This window comes from Gossypium hirsutum, chromosome A10 (assembly GCF_007990345.1).
Source record: "Gossypium hirsutum isolate 1008001.06 chromosome A10, Gossypium_hirsutum_v2.1, whole genome shotgun sequence".
Lineage (NCBI taxonomy): Eukaryota > Viridiplantae > Streptophyta > Magnoliopsida > Malvales > Malvaceae > Gossypium > Gossypium hirsutum.
In genome coordinates, this window is record NC_053433.1 from 104,606,521 (window position 1) to 104,630,946 (window position 24,426).

Here is a 24,426-nt window from a genome sequence, read left to right on the forward strand (position 1 = left end):
TTAGCACCCTCGTAACGCCCAAAATTGGTACCTAATTGATTAATTAATGTATTAATGTCGAAATTTAAAAACTCGAAAAGAATTTAGAATACGATCCCTTTTTTATGTTGATCTATACGAAGAATTTGCTTAAGTAAATCAAAATGGATTCTAAAGACCTTCTTGTCCCGAAGTAATAAAATGTCACATCCAGTATGTTAGGACACAACATTTCAGACCCTCAAAAATAAGTTGGCCTTTTGATTTTCAAAACTCACGTGTTTTAATTTTAAAAGGTTATTCATCATTTGGATCAAACAAGAAAAATCAAAACCCAGTACGTTAAGGCACGATCTCTAGAATTTCCAAATACAGAACATTGCCTTAATTTTCAAAATCTTTCGAATAAATACACATGTAATGTTTAAAACTATGCATATTTATTTTATTTGGATTATAGTGTAAAGAATGGACATTTAAACACGGCTCGTGACATAATTGGAATAATAGTAGAATGATAACACGAATAAGTGATATGACTATATATATAATGATGAAGCAGCAATGACAATGATCAATTAAATTTAATATTAATTAAATAATAATATGTAACAGCTTAATTTTCAGTGGTATCGAGAATAGAGATTTGAGATCACTAAATTCGACAGGTGAGTTGAAAATTTAATAAATTAATACCTATGAGTCAAATGTGAATATAAAAGTATTTTTGAATTAGTGAATTTGGTGATTTAAAAGAATTAATTAGGTAAATTGGGTCGAGAATGAGGTATCGAGACCTCGACTTCATAAATCAAGCCATAAATATTTTTAGAAATATTTATGGAGTATTGGTGAGGTAGTAATAAAATTTAGTTAGAAAATTTTGACGTTTGGGTGGTTAATTAAATAAAAAGGACTAAATTGAAAATGGTGTAAAAGTTGCTAAAAGGATTAAATAGCTCAATTGTCAAATGAGGAAGGACCTAAAGTGAAAATAAGCCCAAAGGAGATATTTTGGGCGGCAATAACTGAGAAAAATCAGGAAATGGGTGAAATAATGGCAAAATTGGAAAATTGACAAAATTGGCTAAATAAAAATGGGACTAAATTGGAATATCTGGAATTCTCTTCATTTCTCTTCATATTCATCAGCTGAAAAACAGTCATTGAGGAGGGTTCAAGCTGGATTTCATAATCTAGCTTCACGTAAGTTTAATTCTTGCTTTCTCCTTGAAATTTTTATGTTTTTGGACTTTTACAATTGGGTCCAACTTAGTAGTTCATTAGTTTTTGATTCCATGTATAATTTTTGAAGTTGTTATGGATGAGTTCTGGAAGTATATGATGATTTGGCATGAAATTAGAGCTTTAAATTGTTTATATTCTGATTTTATTGAAAGAATTGAATAGAAAGTGAATGTTTGGGACCTAATTGTAAAAGAGTTTGAAGTTAGAGTTTTATGTGGAAATTATGAATTTAAATAGTTATGAAATAACTTATAATCTCTAGAAAAATTATTAATTGAGAAAATTATCTTAATTGAGGGGTTAATTGAGCAAGGACTGAATTGTATGAATTGTGAAATTTGGGGTAAAATGGAAATCAATATTTTGCACTAAAACTGTTTTGGGCAGCAGCAGTAGTTTAACTTTGAAAAATCACCAAAAATTATAGAAATCGAATTAGAGGATGAATAAAATATGAAATTAAAGCTTATTGAGTCTAGTTTCTTATAAAAGAAATTATGTAAGCAATGGAATTGTAAATCATGAGATACAATAACTTTTGTGAGACAAGGTCAGAATGATTTCAGGTTCCCCTGTTCTGAATTTGGAATATCATCAAAAATTGGATAAATATAATTAGAGGCTTAAATTTATATGTTTAGAATCCTAAATGAGTCTATTTTCAAGAGAAACAAACTAGGACATCATTCGAATCTTGTACGGGAAGATAATTAATTTTTAGTAAAGAAGGGTTGGAACTGTCAGACAGCAGAACAGGGGAGACTTCAATGAATAAACTGTATTAATTGGCTCAACCAAAAATTATGAATTTTTTTATAGTAAGAAGACATATGAGTCTAGTTTTTGGGAAAATTTATGGATCTTAATTTGGAGTTCTGTAGCTCAAGATAAAAATAATTTAGTGACTATGACATAGATGGACAGCTTGAATATTCACATAAGTAGATAGTGAAAATTATGGATAATGTTACTTACAAGTGTGTTGTTTATACTAAGGATGTGAATGGAGAGGAGGAGGAGGAAAATATACAAAAATATATGAATGACTGTATAAATTGATCACATGCCCGATTATAATCTATAAGTGTTGGATTAGAAATGATATAATGTTTTATTTGGTATATTTATTATGAAATTATGATTATCGTTATAATACACAAATTGAACTTGTGAGTTTATATGGCTAAATTTTAGTGATTATTTGTTAATTTTGTGAATTTCATGATGTGTTATTTCATATGTATTGATGATAAAATCGTGAATAATGTAAAAGCATGAAAATTGAATAAATGAGAAAATTGAGCATTTCAGTTCAGCGAGAAGATGAATTGAAGGAAAAGACCATGGTTGGACCATGGCAACAAGTGATAAGTGATAGCTTCGGCTACACTTATCTGATCAAGGAAAAGTGAAAGTGATAAGTAATAGCTTCGGCTACACTTATCTGATCAATGATAAATGACAAGTGAAAAGTGGTAGCTTCAGCTACCTGATCAGTGAAAAGTGGTAGCTTCTGCTACCTGATCTGTGAAAAGTGGTAGTTCCGGCTACCTGATCAGTGAAAAGTGGTAGCTTCGGCTACCTGATCAGTGAAAAATGGTAGCTTCGGCTACCTGATCAGTGAATAGTGGTAGCTTTGGCTACAAGTGACAAGTGACAACTGATTTTCGTATAAGACCATATCTGGGATATGGCATCGGTGTGATATATGCTACTGTATAAGACCATATCTGGGATATGGCATCAGTGAGATATGTGATTCGTGTAAGACCATAGCTGCGCTATGGCATTGATATATGAATATGTGTAAGACCATAGCTGGGCTATGGCATCATTATGTGAAGATGTGTAAGACCATAGTTGAACTATGGCATCGAGAAAACGAAGTACTCAATTCCGTAAGACGTTCACTAATTTGACAAAGTTTGGTAAGTGTTACATGGAATTATGCGATACAAGGAAGTACAAGTTGATAAGATACGAGTATAGAACTTGGTTGATAAATGAATTCATTTGTGATTATATAATTGTTCATCTTGAATGTACTGTCCATATGTATTGATAATTCAAATGTTTTAATGAATAAAATTCCGATATGGAATAAATTGAACACAAGACAAATAATTATGAAATTGAAAACACAAGACAAATAATTATGAAATTGAACTCGGAATACGGGTAGGGGGTGTTACATAATAGTAATAAAAATGAAATAAAATGGTGATAAGAAAGTAGGTAAAATGCATATACATGAAGTTAAATTTAAGTGTTTGAAAACGAAAGAATGAAAAATAAATAAATTAGTATAAAAAAATATAAAATTAGGTAAAAAAATGAACAAAAAATATTAATAACAATAATAATAGTAAAAATAATAAAAATAAATAATATAAAATTTGAAAGTATAAAAAGATATAAACAAATAGATAATAAAAATGATAATAATAAGGGTAAAAATAAAAATAAAACCAATCTATAAAAAATAATAATAAATAAATAAACAAACAAATAAATATTGAATATTAACTAAATCAATTTAATAGTATAATAATAATAATAATAATAGTAATAATAACGATGTGAGTAAATACGAAAAGGAAATATACAATGTACTATAAAATTAATATGATGATAATAATAGTGATAATACAATGATAATAATAAAATGGAAGATAATAGTGATGATATATTAATAGGAATAATAATATAGACTAATAATAACAATAACAATAACAGAATAATAATAATAATAATAATAATAATAATAATAATAATAATATAAATAGTAATAGAAAAACGATAATAGTAATAACAATGATAATAATAAATAATAAGAGTAATAGTAATAATAATAATAATACTCTAAATGTAGAAGCATATAACAATGTATGTATAGAGAAATAAATGAATAAACAATAATAATGCAAGTAATAAAAGCATATTATGAAGATAACAATACGTGAAGAAATAAAAATAAAATAAAATACTGAATATTAGATTAATTAATTTTAGTAACATAATAATATTAATATGGAAGGACTAAATTGAAATCAAAATGGGATTTGAGGGCTTAATTCGGAAAAGAATAAAATAAGGGATCACATTGAAAGGCGCGGATAACGTGGAGGGACCATAAGGGGGAATATCCCCGCCCTCCAAAACGCTGCACTTCATGCGGGATTAAATTGAAAACTAAAATAAATTAATAGGTACAAAATAAGATAACTTAATTACAAATTGATTAAAAAACAGAAGGGCTGAAAGTGTAATTAGCCTTTCCACTACAAAACACGCGGGTCGGGTTGGCCTGCTTCACCCCAAAATGAAGCCGTTTTGCGTCTAGGGGTTTCGAGCCAAAACGGTACCGTTTTGGTACCACTATTTAAATTAAAATTTCAGTTTTTTTTTTATTTTCAACACTTTCAAAAAAAAAACCCCCTCAACTCTCTCTCACTCTCCCTTCATCAGAACATCGATTCTGGCGAAAAAGCCACCGTGGTGGCGACGGACGAACCACCAGGTGAGACTTTCGCTCTCTTTTCCTCCCCTTTCTATATTTTCTTTCTTCTAGCTAATGAAAATAAGGAAAAATAACGGTAAAAAAGAAAGAACAATAGATAAAAGCACTACCTTCTTTAGAAACTTTTATTTTTTGATTGCTTTCTGAGTTTGTATTGTTTTTTTTTGTATATGAGTGTTCGAATATAAGAGAAAATAAAATAAAATAAACCCGAAAGAAATCAAAGAAAAACGAAATGAAAATCCTCTTGCAAATATTGTTCCTTTCTTTAAATTACATGGTAAATTCGGCTTTTATTGCCTTTTGTACATGTCATAGTTTTTTTCTTTTTTACTTTTCTTATTTCTCTGCCTTGTTACTATTCAATCACTGTTCTGTATTGTTTTGCTTTTGTTTGCCATTGTTTCTTTGCTATTTTGGTCTTCTTTTGCAGGGATGGCAGAGGAGTTGGTGGTGACAGATGGCAGAGGAGTTGGTGGTGACAGACCTTGGGCGACGAGCACGAAGGAGGCAGCGGCGCATTAGGGTTTTTACTTCTGCTGGAGTTGTTTAGGCTGTGGGCCTATTAGGCTTAGGGTTTTTTTTTTAATTTTTGGTTTAGTTTAGTGTTTTGGTTTGGGTTTGTAATGGGTTGTATTAGGTATTAGGTAGTGGGCAAAATTTGGGTCTTACAGGCCTATAAGTAAATTGCTGAGATTAGCCACTTATTTTGGCTTGTTTTGGATGCCTAATTATGGCTTGTTGATATGTATAAGGTTGATTGTAGGTTAACACAAAATTGGGTGAGAAATATGGCTTGTAAAATGCAGAGACATGGGCGTGTGTCTCAACCATGTGTGACACACGGCCAGGTGACACAGTCGTGTGTCCCCTGTATCTTAAATTTGCACAAAACAAAATGCTCACATGGCCTAGCGCACGGGCGTGTGACTTGGTCATGTGACCCAAGTCAGTATACTCACACGGGCACAGACACGGGCTGAGACACGACCGTGTGTCCCTATTTCGAATGCCCACACGGTCTGAGACACGGGCTTGTCTCCTGACTTTGTGAGTCACACGTCCTGGCCAGACCCTTGCAGTGTTGAAAATTTTTAAATATTTTTAAAAAATTCTTTAAGTACCTGATTTAGTCTCGACTTATTTCCAATGTGTATTTTGAGCCTTGAAGGCTCATATAAGGGACAATATGTTTGATTTTGATTAGTTTTTGGCATGAATGTTATATTATATGAAATGTTTGTTTATTTTATCTGTAATCTCTGGTAATTCTCCATAATCCTGTTCTGGCGATGGATACAGGTTAGGGGTGTTACAGACACAATCTCATTCAATGCTATTCTATTAAGATCATCGAACACATATATCATTTACATCATTCCAGTCTTATATTTCCATTCCTATCACAATACACACTAACATTCATTCATTTATCTTTTTGTCATAACCGATTAACCCGATGAACTATAATAAACAAATACGGATATGCGGGTAACCACCAAAATACACCAGATTGCTCGTTTGAGCGGTAATTCCAATACACACCTGAGCACCGAAGTGCTAAGCCAATAGGCATCATATGTCATAATACATTACATCCCTCTAAAACACACCAAGTTCTCTGTAGAGACAATCAATAATAGTGGTCTCTGTAGAGACAAAACTCAGAAATCCGTAACAAATGCTGGATTCCAGTTTAAACAGTGAATTCTCCGTACATCAGTGTCATCTCATACAATATCCTGTACAACACACAATAACCCTATTTGTATGTCAATTCTATCCTATCCTTTCTTACGTTCATTTGAGCACATGTAACACATTAGTCATTTCTTTACAATTCAGTCCATTTCTTACATTTTTGTACTATTTTGCATACAATTCAAAACACATTCAAAGTATACAAATTCATAATTCAAATACATATATTACATTTACATAGACAACTATACCATATGAACTTCCCAAACCAAAACAATAATAAGTGTAGTGTCGGAGACTAATCCACAATTTCTCTTTTTCCTCGATTATCTATTAGTTGGTTCAAATATTGATCTATACGGTAATTCATTTCAATTCATCAATTTCAATTACCTTATAACATCTTATTTCATGCATATGACAATTTAATTTTACTTCTCATAAATTCCCTAATTTTTTGCATTTTATTCAATTTTGTCCCTAAAATCGAAACGATCATATCTTCCACATTTAAGCCTCATTTTCCATTTGATTTCAAACACATCCTTCTATAGTCCTCTAATATTTATAATTACAAAAATTTAATATAGATTTTGAATTATTTACACTTTTTTCCCTATGTTCAAAACTAGCAATTTTCACTACATAAATTAGTCTCTTTTCATATATAAGCACAAAAATCTATCAATTTAACACCAAAAGATTCAAGATTCAACAATAGAAACTTTTATAAAATTTGAAAGCTTTGCAAAATAGTGCTCAGGCCAAGTAAATCAAACTTTCAGGATCTCAAAAATATAAAATTTACAAAAAGCAAACTTGAATTGGCTTACCATGCAGAGGCCGAATGCTTGGAGCTTCAAAAATGGTTTTTTTTTTCTTTTTTCTTTTTGGTGGAAGATGAAGAAACAAAGATGATAATAGCTTTGTTTAATTAATTTTAACATATAATATAATTTAATCACAAATTTTAACACATATTCACTCAAAACAAAGCACCAACCGTCCACTATAATAAAATATGGGGTAATTTTTACTTAAATTCTTAAATAATTATTATTTAAAATTTTTTAATTAATAAAAATAAATAGAAATTAATTTTTATAGTTTTTAGGATTTAGTCTTTGTACCTTAATTACTAATTATTTAATACAATTATCGAGTCAAAAATTAATATAACACTATAATATATTTATAAATATTAATTAATAATATTTACGTACTCGATTATCGGAGAACGGGATTTCAAAACTACCATTTTCGATACCACTAAAAGACGGGTTGTTATATGTTTAGTACATTCCCATGATAAAATTTAAATAGAATGTAATTCTTGAGAATGTAATTACTAAGAATGTAATTATCAAGAGTACATAACATTATAATGTTTGATATATTGGGAATGTATTAATTAAAATCTCTAGAAATTACATCGATGTGTTTGGTTCATTAAGCATGTTACTACGTTAAATTTTGAAATTGTCCTTATCAAATAAACTACAAATTTGATTAATTTTAACATTTTTTAGTGATATTTGTTATTAACAATATCTAGTTCAATACTAGCAAACAAGTAATTTAATATTTTTATTTTATTAATATTATTTATTTTAAATAAAAAATTTTAATGAAAAATTACTTGGTATATTATCAGTGGAGTTTTTAGACTCTATAAATAAGATCAAGGGTTGACAAGTATCCTATTAAGACAATGGGTTGACAAGTGTCCTATTAAGACTAAGAGTTGACAAGGGTCTAATAAAATATTAAAAAAAATAAATATTTTTAAAAGAAAGAGACACATATCAATTTTTGAAGACTGCTTGAAAAATAAAAAATACATTATCAATGGCCTTAATATATAATATTGAAAATAAAGTTTTAATATTTCATATGTATTAAACTAGTATAAATTTTAAATTTTAAAATTTAAATCATATAAATTTAAAAATAAATATTATTTTGATCTTAGGTGAAACATATTGCATACAAATAATGAAAATAAATAAAAATAATTATTTTATTGCAAATATAAATTTAAAATTTTCAAATTTCATGAAAATTTATTTTTCCATTAATATTCAAAGGAATCATATTCCTATAATTGAAGGAAAATAATTCCAAGAGAGAAGTTACATTTATAGAAAAGTTAATAAGTTTTAATGTACAAAATGCGAAAAAAGCACTCTCCCATAGTTAAATTTTCAGAAATATGTTCATACCAAATGCGCTCTAATTTTCTGTTGTACCTATTTTTATCAATAGTTATGTACTTTTAATTACTTACCAATAATTATTATTTAAAAATTATGAATTTAGTCTCTATATTTTAATTTGATCAAGTTTAGTCCCTGTACTTTTTAAATTGGTCAATTTTACTCAAATTATTTTTTAAAATTTGAAATTTTAGTCTTGAGCTAAACAATAGCAGTTAAATTTGTTTGGTTAAATTCAATTACTAGTCATGTATTATGTGTACAACTGTAAATTTGATCTATATTCACCAATTAGATCATTTTAAGTTCCTATACTTTTTCACATTTTGAAATTCTAATCTCGAAACAAGTGACAATCAATAATCTATTAATTGGAATTTTTAGTGAGTAAATGTGGAAATAATAAGCTGATATAACATTACATGTATGGTAATATGTTTAGGACATTAGCTTTCAGAAATAATAGGACTTCACTTAATGAATTTAATGGCTATCATTTAGGAAAAACTAAAATTCGAAAATTTGAAAAGCACGAGAACTAAAATGACCAAAGTAATATATAAGGATTAAATTGATAAGATGGGCAAAGTGTAGGGACAAACAGCAAATTCTAACCATTACATTTGAGACAGCATGGATGAAGCCAACTAGGCTAGCAAAGCAAACGAGGTTTATCTTCTCGACTTCTTCACAGACAGCGCAGGTCACATGACATGAATTTTGAATATCTTCAATTTTATACTATTTTAAATATATACAGATATATGATATTAATAGGGTTTATTTGTTTAATAAATTAAAAAAAATTTAAGTGTTTGATAATAATATATTTTAATTTTTCAAAAATTTACTTATTTCATAAATTTAATCTTATTAATATAATATTTTATATTATTTTAAATAGTTTTGATAAAAATTAAATATAATAATTTGAATTTTTTTAATGAAAGTAAAATGATAACTTATTTTGAATATAATTTTTAAAAAATAAAATCAAGTCAATTTTTTGGATTAATGAAAATTTATTATGATTATAAACATATATAAAAAATTAAATATTTTTAAAATTTCAAAATTCTCTAAATCAAAGTAAAATTATGTTAAAAGAAAAGATATAGCAATAAACAGACAAAAAGTAGAGTATATATGTGCAATATTAAATCTCGGGTAGATATACCTATTAAGCATCAACCAAGACCATTTAATGTACCAAAAAAGAAAATCAACCAGGTTGGTCCAACCCTATATGTTATTTTTAAATTTAAATCAAACATACACAAAATCCTTTCCCTTGGAAATTTTTTTTCACATCTTTTTATGTTTCTAAAATATTTACTATTAATTTTTTTGGTTAAATTATAAGAAAATGACAAAATCTTAACAGTAATACGATTAGTATGACTCAAATTTAAATCATATATAGAATGGTGAACACCTTAACGATCAGACCAACACATGATTTATATTTATACCTAAATTATTCAATTAATGTTGGAATACGAGGATATTTCAGAAATTTTTAAATTACTAAAAATATATTCAATATCAAGTTTTTGATACCTGGATTTATATTTAAAATTGATCAGCTTTGGCGGCGTCACCGCCGTCTATATTTCTTTTTTCTTGGGCAACTTCTGATGTTTTTTTCTTACGACAAATAGCAGCCATTTGCATGTCTTAATCTATTCAGGCTTCTTTCCTATGTAAGTTATTTACCTATTCATATCGTATATATAATATTTGATTATTATATCTACGTGAACGAAGTCTACACCTATATAAACCAGCTTTGGTAAACCATTGATTTCCTCATATTTTCGTGGAAATCAACATACAGTCTATTTTGTTGAAGATAAATATGGAATTCATAGAGGTTGCCCTCACAGATTCTTTAATGAAGATGTTGATGTTCTTGATTGTTCAAGCACTGGTATATCTCATCTTGTCTAAATCATCCCACGTTTTCTCCAACAACAAGATGATGACATCTTCGTTAAGCTTCAAAGCTGCTCGGTCGTTATGCTTTTGGCGGATTCTAGCTTCCATGTCGGACTTTCCCCAAGTTTTCGAGCAGCCGTCGCCATCGTCCAAGAGTTTGAGATCAGCAGTTGAAGAATACCCTGAAGAATATAAAACCTACTAAATTCTAACGTTATATATGATTGTTGAATATTCTTTGGATACTCTTGACTCGTAGTTTGAAAGAAATTCGTATTTCTTTGTTCTGATTTTGAAGATTTAATGCAACAATTACTTCTATTCTCTACTAGAAATGATTTAATTGTGTATAACTATATTGTTTTTTCTTTCCATTCAAGTTTTGATGCGTGTACTAACATGTATAAGAAGATATAAATGAATCATAAATTCTTTTAATAAAAATTTTCATTTTGATCCTTTAACTAAAAAAAATTAATATTTTTTTACTAATTATATATTTAATTTTTTTTTATTTAAGTCACATGATTGTTAAATTTTTGTAAAAAAACGTAGCTCTAAGCAACGATTTGACAACTGGTACAGTGGATCAATACTCGTCAACAAGTAGAAGAATATACTTTAGATCTAAGTCAATCTAAAGGTCAATGTCGAAGATCGGAGAAAACATCTGTTTGAATTTTGGTTTGTAGATTCGTGACGTCTAAAGTCGTTTCATGAAAAAAATATTAAACAATAGAAGAGAAGGGGAAAGAGAGCTTTGATTGGTGCAAAAACTACGAACAAAGAAAGTTATACAACATTACTTGTAATAGCTAAGTGACTTACATGGAAACTTTGATTAGTTCAGTGATCAAATTGTAACTTTTAAAATTAAGTGACTAAAACAAAAACTTACCAATAATTTAGCGACTAATAGTGGAATTTACCCCCATTTTTTCTTAAGTTTTTTAAAAAAATATATATTTAAAGAGTTCTACCTATACTAATATTTAAATGCTAGTATACTCTAATACCTTATAAAGAAATAGGGCATAAAACAATCCTAAAAGTACTGTTGCATTTTTTTATTGATGCATTTGTTATTTATATACCTAAGTAAATAACCAACTGAATGAAAAGATCTTAAAAGTACTCTTACATATTAGGAGACTTATTCAAACAATAACAAACTATCCTAAAAATTACAAGAAATAAAAATAGTATTATAACTAATAAAAAGAATAATCCAGTAGACACAACTAGAGAGACATGATCATAGAGTAGAGTCTAATTAACATTTATTAAAAGATACCAAATATGAGCATTTGAGAAAAAAATTGAGAGTTTGATAAAATATAAAGATGTTTACCTTGTTTTAAGTTCGTGCCTTATACTTAAGTTTGAATTTTACAGATCTTCAATTTCATCATGTGTGAGTTTTAGTTCAAAGTATTTCAATTTTTCTATTTGTACTTTGTATTGGTTTTACTCAGATGTTATTTGATTGTACTATAATTACGCTGTAATTATACTTGTAAATTTTAAAAAGAAAAATGAGGAGGGAAGATTAGATACATTAATTGATTGTGTGTTACTTTTTGTGGAAAGGGGAGCATGAGTCAGCAGAGGATGGTAAAGCAGAATGGAGCTCAGCTTGCACGCCAAAATAGAAAGGGGGTTAGATTTGAAAGAGCTATTTAGTTGGAATAATGCTTGTGCTATCTAACATATATGATCTCTCAATCAGCACTTATGGATTGCTTGGCTACAAGCTTATGTGCTAAGGGGCGTACTTTGGTGCAACTCTCAATCTCTTCAAGCAATAGTTGGAGTTGGAATAAGCTTATCATAGTTGTTTAAATTGGATCGGTTAATTAAATGAAGAATCGACCTATACATCAATCTAGAAAGAGTGATTAGACTATTTAAACTGAGAATCATTTTGAACTGTAGCAGAATCGCAAATTGAGAACTTGTAGAATAGCTTTTTATGGTTTTGGCCCAATTTTCACGGCCCAAAATGAAAAAGGCCAAAACTTAGAACAACAGGCCCAAATCCAAAAATGAAAAAATGAATGAAAAAAACCCAACTCACCCCAAATATTGTAATGTTTTAATTAGTTAACTTTGAATGTTTGGATTATGGATCATAACGTTTTAATGTTTTATAAATTTGGATTAAACGCCTTAATATTTTACTTAAGTTTGGTGGGATGAATATTGGATTTGGATAATGATTTGAAACGAGTGTCTTAAGAACATATAAAAATTGAGGATTAAAATTAAAATTATATTAATTAATAATAACAAATAGTTGAATAAATAGTAAAGAGCAAATAAAAAATGTAACTTTAAATTTTAAAGGAAATATTATTAGAAGAGGCAACTATAAAATCTGAATATAACTATAAAATCAACATGAAAAACAAGTACCACTCAATAACCAAAAAAAAAATCAAAAACTTTAATGAGTAAATTATAACTTTTTGTATTTAAATTGCCTATACCCTTAATAAAGATTCGATCCAGATGAATCATATTGAAAAGAAGTTTGTAAAGATGGGTTGGAACAAGAGTCCACCCATGCGCAGTATTTAACTATTGATAGAATTCTCATGTAGAAAAAGGGATGCTGAATTCAATAAAATTCTTACAAGTAAATGAGATCTCCCGATTTCCCCTCACTATCATTATATTTTTCCAAAATAGAATAAACTGGTCTTCGCTTCAAAGCCAAAAGCTCTCCTTCTGGTCTTGCAATGGCTGACCCAAATTACCCATCACCGACACTGACAGGAACACTAAATTCGAACAAATTCTCTGTCGTGACAACAAAAAACAGGGTGGCTTTTGCTTTTAGTTTCACTTCCGTTTTTGTCATTGGTTTCACAACTTTATTATTTCTAAATCCATCGTCTTACTCTTCTCCTCGCCTTCAAAGCTTGCTTCGAAGTTCCTTTTACAGATCCCAGTTTTCCTCCCATTTCTCTCACTTTCTCCCCAACTCTTCCCAATCCAATCACTACCCACTCCCCTTTTCTCCATTCCAGGAACACCCTTTTCAGATTTCTCGGGAATCTGAAAGATTTCATGAGAAAAATGATTCTTCTTTGTCAAGTGAAGGTACTAATGGAACCCTTTCTGAGATTCCTGCAGAAAGTGGAAAAGAATTAGCGGAAAAGGGTTTAAATGCTAATGGAAACAGCACTCATGGAAGCCCTTCTCGGCCTTTGGATTTTAAAGAAAGTGGGAAAGAGTTGGTGGATGGAAGCATTGATGAATTACTGGAGAAGCAAAGGAAGGGTGATTTTGTGGAAATAATAAATCAATGTAGAATATTTGATGGGAAATGGGTGAGAGATGATTCTTACCCTCTTTATGCACCAGGGACTTGTCCATATATTGGTGAGTCTTTCAATTGCTTTGTTAATGGTAGGCCTGATAGGGGGTATGAGAAATACAGATGGCAACCCAATGAATGCATCTTACCAAGGTAAATTCACCAAAGTTCTCATTTTTAAATCTAAATTTTGTTGGTTCATTTATATATAATTGAATTCTGCTAATTTTGCATATATCAGGGTGGTTCTAATTCATCTTCATGTGTATTTATAATATTTGTTGATAATGTATCTTATATATATGTGCGCGTATGTGTATTAGTTCATTTTTGTCATTGTCTTGGTTAGATTGGCTTAGGGTAGAGTTTATATTATATGAGAATGAATTGTGATAATTTGCATCTATTACTGGTGGTTCTAATTTCTTCATGGTCATATGTAGTTTTTAATGATATTTGTTGGAAATGATCTTTATATATATATATGTATTGCTTATTTATTGTTGGTTTTTTACTTAGATTGGTTTTGGGTGGAGTTGTCATGCAGGTTGAATGGCAAGCATATGCTGGAATTATTGAGAGGGAAGCGATTAGTTTTTGTTGGCGATTCACTTGGTCGGAATATGTGGGAATCTCTTGTTTGTATCCTTAGAAACTCCATTGAGGAGAAAAGCAGTGTTTTCGAGGTCTCCGGCAAGCAGGAATTAGGAAAAGGGAGTTCTCACTCCATTATATTCAAAGTATGTTTATCTTTTATCCTTTCCTTCAGACATAGACAAATTGCAGTTTTGCAGTACTTGAAGTTGTTTCCTTGATTTTGATATATACTAATTTTGGATGGATGAATGAGCAGGGTTATAATTGCTCAATTGAGTACTTCCGTTCAGCATTTTTAGTTCAAGAATGGGAAATGGTCTGGAGAAATGGATCAAAGAAGGAAACACTTAGACTTGATATGATTGATAAATCAGCTGATAAGTACAAAGATGCCAATGTTCTCATTTTCAATACCGGACATTGGTGGACTCATGATAAAACTTCGAAAGGGTACTGTTAATGCTACCTATTTGTTCATATGATAAGATAAATAATCTTAAAGTAGGAGCTCTTAACGGTTTTAAGCGATTTGCAGGAACAGTTACTATCAAGAGGGGAACACTATCTATAACCGATTACATGTTAAAGAAGCCTTTCGAAAAGCTTTGACCACATGGGCAAAATGGATAGATACTAATATAGATTCTACGAAGACCCTTGTTTTCTTCAGGGGGTTTTCTGCATCTCATTTCAGGTAAATCGAACATCGAAAGAATATGTTAGGTTGAACCCTGAAATTTGGAACTGAGTGGCTTTAATTCTTGTTACCTGTTCCCAGGGGTGGAAGGTGGAACTCTGGAGGGCAATGCCACGGTGAAACCAAACCTATTACAAATGGGAAGTACTTGAAGAAATATCCATCAAAAATGCGAATTTTCGAGTCAGTGATAAATGGCATTACTAATCCAGTCTTGTATCTTAATGTTTCAAGAATGACTGGTTTCCGGAAGGATGCTCATCCGTCGGTTTACAGGAAGCAGAACTTAACCGAGGAAGAGAAAACTTCACCTACTAGAATCCAGGATTGCAGCCACTGGTGCCTCCCCGGTGTTCCTGATACTTGGAACGAGCTAGTATACACTCAACTCCTTATCAAACATGAAAGTTATCAGCAACAACTTCTGAAACCAAAACAACAACAGAAAAATCATAGATAAAATGAATGCAATCGATCTTTTTAAATTATTAATTAGTCCCTAGTTTTGTCATGATCGATTAGCGTACGTACATGCCCTATTCATCAGTGAAAATTTCGGTTCTTAGAGAGAAGTGTAAAATAATGTAATTCTCCGTAAAAGCTGTTAATTATAATTGTTCATAAGCTTTCCTCTAACCGGTTTCACTTGTTTAAAGTCTAATTGCTAGTGTCCTATAGTTTTTCATGAAGTTGTTATTGAACATAGTGTTTCGGTTTATTACCACTTGTAAGATGAGTTGAAATTAGTTTGTAATATCTTGATCATATTATTTGATTTTGATCTATATGCTTTTGGGTTCATGTTAATGATCTTTTAATCGATGAGGAACTGCTAGAAACGGATTCGGTTGAGATTAGGATCATTAGTTTTGGAATTAAATCCGAAATCCGAGTTTGTACATTGTTTAAACTAGAATGAGGTACATGTGGCAGACCACATGTAACTGTTTTGATTATTTCATCAACCACTATAATTTTCAATAGTAGAAATAGATTGGCATGAGAAGTTACCATTTGCCCTCTTTGCTTATCGAACATCAGTCAGAACCTCAACTGGGGCAACGCCTTTCTCTTTAGTTTACGAAATGGAAGCAGTTTTGCCAATTGAAGTCGAGATCCCATCCCTTCAAGTGTTGTCAGAGTTAAAGTTGGACGAAGCAGAATAGATCAAGTCTCGATACGATCAATTTAACTTGATTGAGGAAAAGAGGCTAAGAGCTATCCGTCATGGTCAGATGTACCAAAAACGAATGATGCGGTCTTATGACAAAAAGGTTCGCCCTAGAGAATTCCACGAGGGAGACCTGGTTTTGAAAAAGATTCTTCCCATACAGAAAGATTTTCGAGGAAAATGGATGCCTAATTGAGAGGGGCCTTACGTGGTGAAGAAAGCTTTTTCCGGAGGAGCATTAATTCTAGCCGAAATAGATGGTAAAAACCTGCCCTATCCCGTAAATTCGGATACCGTCAAGAAGTATTTTACCTAAAAAAGGAAAGGCCAAGGTGAAAACCCGCAAAGGGCGCTTTGAGACCAAAAAAAAAAGATGGAAAGGCCAAGGTGAAAACCCGCAAAAGGGCACTTTGAGACCAAAGGGGTTTTTGAGTTGAAACCCAAAATCGGGCAGCTAAATTTTTAAATGTGGGGCATGTGGTAGTCTTGTCCTCAAAGAAGAAGAACAGTACATCTTGAGGCATTAACAAAATACGGGGGATCTCTTGAACACACATTTAGCTCGAAAGAGTCTTCGAAAAATTAGAATAGTAAAGCTCGTGCTGCGATATCTGGGGCACCTTTTTTTGCACCTTATCAGATTTGTTATCCTATATATTCACATCAAATTTTACTTAATAAAATTCCATTTGTCCATTATGATAATCTCTTTTGAGCATTTTTGTTGAAATCATAATTTTTGGACTTATCATATTCACACAAAAGAAGTTACGCATACTATTCTGGAAAGTCTCTAAATAGTACAAGAACCTGAAACAGGGCTACTAGTCAGAACTAACCAGACTCAAAAGTGGAAAACACTGGGAAAAGAGTAGTCCAAATTATGACTATTTCTTCAAATTTTCTATCAGAGATAACAGCTAAGCAAGAAGACGCGATAGTACATCAATGAGGGAACCTGCATGAACTATGAGCAATGATACTTTAAGCGTTTAAAAAGGAATCACTCTTATAACATTTCTACATTCATAACCATTCATTTAATTAGGAACATTTGATTCATTTCATAACATCCTAATTATTTGACATAAAGCATCACATTTAGTTAGGAGCATTTGATTCATTTCAATCATAGCATCCTAATTATTTGGCATAAGCATGGATACATGAAACTGATTTTACAGATCATGTTCCTCAGAGGACAGTGCAGTAGAATCGGTGAATTCACAAGTCTTAACCCCCTAAGCAGTGGGGCAACAAGCTGAAGATATCTAAGATGATTTGGCATTTCTGTATCAGGCGGGGAGCAGATCGAAGACATAGCTGATTTGGTTTTCACGTGTTTACGTTGAAGCAAATCCAAGATGATTTGGCGTCTCTGTAGCGGCAGAAAGCAGATCGAAGATAACAGATTTGGCGTCTCTGTAGCGACGGAGAGCAGATCGAAGATAACAGATTTGGCATCTCTGTAGCGGCGGAGAGCAGATCGAAGACGATTTGGCATCTCTGTAGCGGCGGAGAGCAGATCGAAGATAACAGATTTGGCGTCTCTGTAGCGGGGGAGAGCAGATCAAAGATAACAGATTTGGCGTCTCTGTAGCGGCGGATAGCAGATCGAAGATAACAGATTTGGTGTCTCCGTAGCGGCGGAGAGCAGATCGAAGATAACAGATTTGGCGTCTCTGTAGCGGCGAAGAGAAGATCGAAGATAACAGATTTGGCGTCTCCGTAGCGGCAGAGAGCAGATCGAACATAACAGATTTGGCGTCTTTGTAGCGGCAGAGAGCAGATCGAAGATAACAAATTTGGTGTCTCCGTAGCGGCGGAGAGCAGATCGAAGATAACAGATTTGGCCTCTCCGTAGCGACGGAGAGCAGATCGAAGATAACAGATCTGACGTCTCTGTAGCGGCGGAGAACAGATTGAAGATAACAGATTTGACGTCTCTGTAGCGGCGGAGAGCAGATCGAAGATAACAGATTTGGCGTCTCTGTCGCGGCGGAGAGTAGATCGAATTTAACAGATTTGGCGTCTCTGTAGCGGTGGAGAGCAGATCGAATTTAACAGATTTGGCGTCTCTGTAGCGGCGGAGAGCAGATCGAATGTAACAGATTTGGCGTCTCTGTAGCGGCGGAGAGCAGATCGAAGATGATTTGGCATCTCTGTAGTGGCGGAGAGCAGATCGAAGATAACAGATTTGACGTCTTTGTAGCGGCGGAGAGCAGATTGAAGATAACAGATTTGGTGTCTCCGTAGCGGCGGAGAGCAGATCGAAGATAACAGATTTGGCGTCTCTGTAGCGGCGGAGAGCAGATCGAAGATAACAGATTTGGCGTCTCTGTAGCGGCGGAGAGCATATCGAAGATAACAGATTTGGCGTCTCTGTAGCGGCGGAGAGCAGATCGAAGATAACGGATTGAGCGTCTCTGTATTAGACGGGGAGCAGATCAAAGATAGCAGATATCGCCTTCCTGAGTTGCAGTGAAGGAGATTGAAGTCGTCAAGAGGCCATTTAAAGAAGATCAAGGATCAAGAACTCAAGACTCGGTGAGCCCGAGCAAAATTGGTCTTTTTATAGTCTTTGCTCTATTCCTGTTAACACAGCAATGAGCAAAGAGGGGCAGCTGTAAGACCCAAATTTTGCCCGGGGCCCAATAAAATCACAGTCCAAATACCAAAACTCAACTAAAACCCAAAATACCCCAAGCCCAAATACAACCCAAAATAAAAAATAAAAAAAATTAAAAAAATGAAGAAAAAGAAAAAAACCTAACCTCTTCACCCTACGTGCCGCCCTAAGCGCCGCCCTAGTCCTCTTTTGTCTACCACTTGTAAAAAGAAAAGATAGTAAATAATAATAAAAAATGTTGTAGCAAGGCTATAAAAGCCATCATAAAACCAAATGTAAAAGGGAAGGAGGGATAAAAAAAAAACATTGTATTTTCACATAGAGATCAAAAATCTAAAGTAAAAAAGGTTGATTTTAATTTCTTGTATTCCCTTTATTCATTATTCATTTTTCATTTTTGTTATTTTATTTTATTTTCTTTATTATATATATATACATAATTTAATTGAATTACTTATTTGAATTCCCTTGCAAACATGTTTATATTTTTCCCTTTAAATCTATTTATGTATACCATTTATTCCCGAATATTAAATTATACTTTGTTTATTTCAAACACTTGCCTATATTACTATTTTTTTATATACAATGTTTATATTAAGTTTTATGCTTTATGTATCTTGTTAATTGTTGGTAAGTAAATCTTGTTTCAAATTGTTTTGTATAATTATTGATTTATATTATATAGTATGTCATTCTTATATTCTTTTGTATATTCTTGCATGGTTGCATTTATATAATTCATCTATGTTACAACTTGTTAATATGTACATTATTCGTTTTAAAATTTTATATAGGTACACATTACTATTGCTATGCACATAATATATATTATATACATATATACATTTTTTGAATCTTGGTTTTTAAATTATTTTGCATAACACTAACTTTAAATTTCCTCTTATAATACTTATTTTGAAGCTCATTTATATGTTAAACTTTATATACTTTATGTATTATTTATTTTATTTTTATTTATATTACGATCTATTGTAATTTTTTGCATGTATTATCTGTTTATGTATATATATATAATTTAGCTACTTTTAAATTGTTCATTCCAAGTTTATTTGTTTTAACATTTTTTATTACCTTTTAAAATATTTTTCTTAAATAGATTTTTATTTAACCATTAGTTAGAAACGTTAAATAGTGTATGTGGTAAGATTATTATCATTGGGCATGTTTCAATTTTCGTGTTTGTACTTTTCAAAAAATTGTATAATATATTATTGATATATGTTTTCCATATTTGTTACTTTGTTTTGCATCCCCATGTATTATATTATGATTGAGATTGCCAACCTATTTGCTTGAAATCAACCTATTTGCCTGAAATTATTCATTTCATTTTCTTTGCTTCAAATGAATCGAATAAATACGTTGCAAGTTTGTTTCCATAATCACTCCCTTTTAAAAAAAATAAAAAAATAAAATTTCAAAGCGAGGTAATATTTCGTGTTTGGTAATTCGAGAAATTGTGCCCTAACGTGTTGGGTTTCGATTTTCTGTTTGACCAAATAAATATTCTCTCGAGATTTCGTCCATGTTTTTTCAAATTAAAAATAAGACAATATTTCGAATTTAGGAAATTCAAGAAAATAGTACCCTAACTTACTAGGTTTCAATTTTTCTTGTTTAACCTAAATAACTAAATATCCTTTTGAAATTTCAAAAGCATGAGTTTTGGAAATTATAAAATGATCTTGTATCGAGGATTTGAAATGTTGTGTCCTATCGTGCTGGGTTGCGCTTTTTCATTTGTTCAAAACAATCGAAGATCCCTTTGGAATTTCACTCACGTTTTCTAAAAACTCTTTAAAATGAAAGAAATGTTCGATGTTTGGCAATTCGGGGAATAGTGCCCTATCGTGTTGGGTTGCAATCTCCCGTTTGTTCAAAATAATCGAATGTCTCTTCGGAATTTCACTCATATCTTCCAAGGTGAGGCAATGGTCAATATTTGAAAATTCGAGGAATCGTGCCCTACTGAGCTGGGTATCGATTTTTCGTTGGACCAAATAGTTGGGCATCCTTTTGTTATTTCGAATTATAAATTTTCGAACGTCGAAACAAGAAGATTTTTGGCAAATGACTCGGGTTATTCAAATGTTATTAACAAGAACCACATTTCAAAAACATTTTTAATTTTAGACAAAAGGACAATATTTAATCGATTTGGTACCAATTTTGGGCGTAATGAGGGTGCTAATCCTTCCTCATACGTAACCGACTCCCGAGCCTATTTTCTCATATTTTCGTAGACCAAAATCATTGTTTTAGTAAACCAAAATGTTTTATTAAAACAATCCAAATTTCTAGGTGATCCGATTACACCTAAACAAGAAAAGATTGGTGGCGACTCCATTTCCGCTTTCCAAAAAGTTGATCATCATTTTTAAATCGAAAAAAAACAAAAAAAATGGTTTCGACATACAAGATTAAGTTATAATTTTTTTATATTATAAGCATGAATACGTATGATTTTTTTGGATGATTATGGCTAAAAATTTATTATGTTATAAATCCTATATAAAGTTATAAATTATATTATTTAAATCCTATTTTTTTAAATTTATGACAAAAAATTATTATAAAAATAATTTACATGTTATAAAAATATTATAATATATTTATTTATAAAATGTTACACTCAAAAAGTATGGACATAACTTATTTATGTGTCCATATTGTATATTATAAAAATAATATACTTATTTGTAAAAATTTATTATAATTTTTTTCATAATTTATTTGTAAAAAAAATAATTTTCTAAAGTTATCACCAAAATTTATATTATGTACTTGACACTTTATAAAACCCTTTTTCTTTTTTATCAATATTATATATTACAAATTTCATAATATTTTTTACTTAAATTACATATTATAAATTCTTATTATATATTATAAATTTATATGAGTTTTTATGATTAAAGTTACTGACTATTTGCAACGCGAACCCAAATATTATATGGTAGATGTTAATTAAAGAAATACAAAAAATTTTCAGTTGAAAGAACGGAGTTAGACACAAGCACTAAAGACGGCTCATGAACTTTTTAATTTTTAGACATTTAAGGCTTCAGAATGTGGTTGAGAGGACATTTGTTGTTCTAAAACAATATTTCTCATATTAACGATCACCTTAGTATAGCATAAAAAAACATTAGATTGTACTAACATATTGCATACTTCACAACTTCATTCATAGGTGGATCTGAAATGATCCATACTTCGAAAAGTATATGGAAGAAAGTAATAATGGTAATCTTAATGATACAAATTCAGATGGTGGTGATGAACTCGGTTAAGGACCAACATTTGATGTAAATGAGCTTATGTTAAATATTAAAGAGGGAATAATCTAACAAAAATGAAACACTAAAACAATTACATAAAATTGCATATGATGTTTATCTATACTATTATTTAAGCTCCTGACTGAGTTAGTATCACCCTCAACCAGGTTACCAACTCGATTAGAAAAATTATGAAAATACCCTTTTGTAATTAAAATAAGTTATATTATTCGAAGACACTTTAGTTTTTTTATTATTAAAAAGATCAATAAAAATATGCAAATAATGAGATTTGAAATCGAACTAATTGTATTAATAAAATCTTTAATTTACCACTCAATTATTTTAATATTTTTATACATTTTAATTTATTATGCAAACTTAATTACTTCCATCAATTGTATATTTATATTTACTATTATTTAAGCTCTTAACTAAGTTGGTATCACCCTCAACCTGATCACCAAATTGATTAGAAAAATTACAAAAATATCTTTTTATAATTAATTATTTTTGTAATTAAAATAAGTTATATTACTTGAGGGTACTTTAGTATTTTTATTTTTAAAAAATAAAAATATGCATATAGTGAGATTTAAACCTAAATCAATTGCATTATTAAATTTTTAATTTGCCACTCAACTAAAATTTTATTTTGATATTTCCATTCATTTTAATTTTATTATGCATACTTTATTACTTCCATCAATTGTATTTTTATACTTACTATTATTGCTCTTGACTGAGTTGGTGTTACCCTAGGTTACCAACTCCTTCAAGAATTTACGAAATACCCTTACCCTTTCGTAATTAAAATAAATTATATTATTCGAGAGTACTTTAGTCTTTTTATTTAAAAAAAAAAGAATAAAATTAAGCATATGGTGTGATTTGAACCCGAACCAATTATATTAGTAATTTTTTTATTAATAATCAGCTAAAATTTTATTATACACACTTTATTATTTTCATCGATTGTGTATTTATACTATTAATAAAATCCTTGATTGAGTTGGTGTCATTAGTCAATCGCGCACCAACTCGATTAGAAAATTACAAAAAATGCCCTTTCATATTTAAAATAAGTTATATTATTTGAGGGTACTTTAGTCTTTTTATTTAAACCAATAAAAATATGCATATGGTGAGATTTGAACCCAAACAAATTGCATTAGTAAAATCTTTAATTTACCACTCAACTGAAGTTTGATTTTAATAATTTCATACATTTTAATTTTATTATGTACACTTTATTACTTCCATCAATTGTATTCTATACTTACTATTATTTAAGCTTCTGATTGAGTTGGTGTTATCCTTAACCGGGTTACCAAATCAGTTAGGTAAATTATGAAATGGCCTTTTGTAATTAAAATTATGAGGATCAGGAGAATCCAAATCGAGGAAAGCTCGAGGGTGCACTGATGGGAGTTAAGGTCTTCTATGATCGAGATCTTGAGTGCATTATGGCAGACTTTGTGATTCGATGGAAGTATTATAAGTTAAGGCATGAGTACTTAGTTTGATGGAAGGGACTTCCCGACAATGAGGAAAGTTAGGAACCTACCGAGGCTTTGTAGTAGTTCTAAGACAAGATAGACTAGTTGCATTCTGAAGATGTGGCGAGAGCGTTGCTAGAACAGGTGTGGGAGAATGTCACAGGCCGCACAAAGGAGCTTGCAACTGATGCGCACATTATAGACCCTTCATGTTCACTTGGGGTCATTTGGCCTAACAGGATTGGTCCATTGCTTGGAAGAGACTTAAGGCCCATCTATTGGATTTTGGTTAAAATGTAAATACTCTAGTAACTTGTATTTTTACCTGAATAAATATTGTAAATTCTAAAGGATAAGAATGTGTAGAGTTTAAATTCCTTAGAACTCTCGTCTTGTAGATAAGCACTATCTCAACCATTGATGTACTTCAATCTGTACCATTGGATCTGAGAGAGCTCAACCATAGATGGCATTGATTTCTTGTGGCTTTTTGATTCTTTCATTGCTTCTTTGTCTTTTGAGTTTGTTTTATTTCGATGCTTTAAATTTTCTTTATGGATTTTCATCTTTTGAGGATTAAACCAATTTAAATAGATTTAAAGCT

At 30.7% G+C, this 24,426-nt stretch overlaps 1 protein-coding gene across 1 annotated transcript; it reads left to right on the top strand.

Moving 5' to 3' along the window:
* The first annotated feature begins 13,130 nt into the window (after window positions 1-13,130).
* Window positions 13,131-15,974, top strand: LOC107896440 (protein trichome birefringence-like 4). Its single transcript, XM_016821605.2, has 5 exons — window positions 13,131-14,077; window positions 14,472-14,664; window positions 14,778-14,971; window positions 15,057-15,215; window positions 15,300-15,974. Exons 1-5 carry the CDS (start codon window positions 13,344-13,346, stop codon window positions 15,676-15,678), a joined length of 1,659 nt encoding a protein of 552 aa, XP_016677094.2. The 5' UTR covers window positions 13,131-13,343; the 3' UTR covers window positions 15,679-15,974.
* The last annotated feature ends 8,452 nt before the right edge of the window (window positions 15,975-24,426 follow it).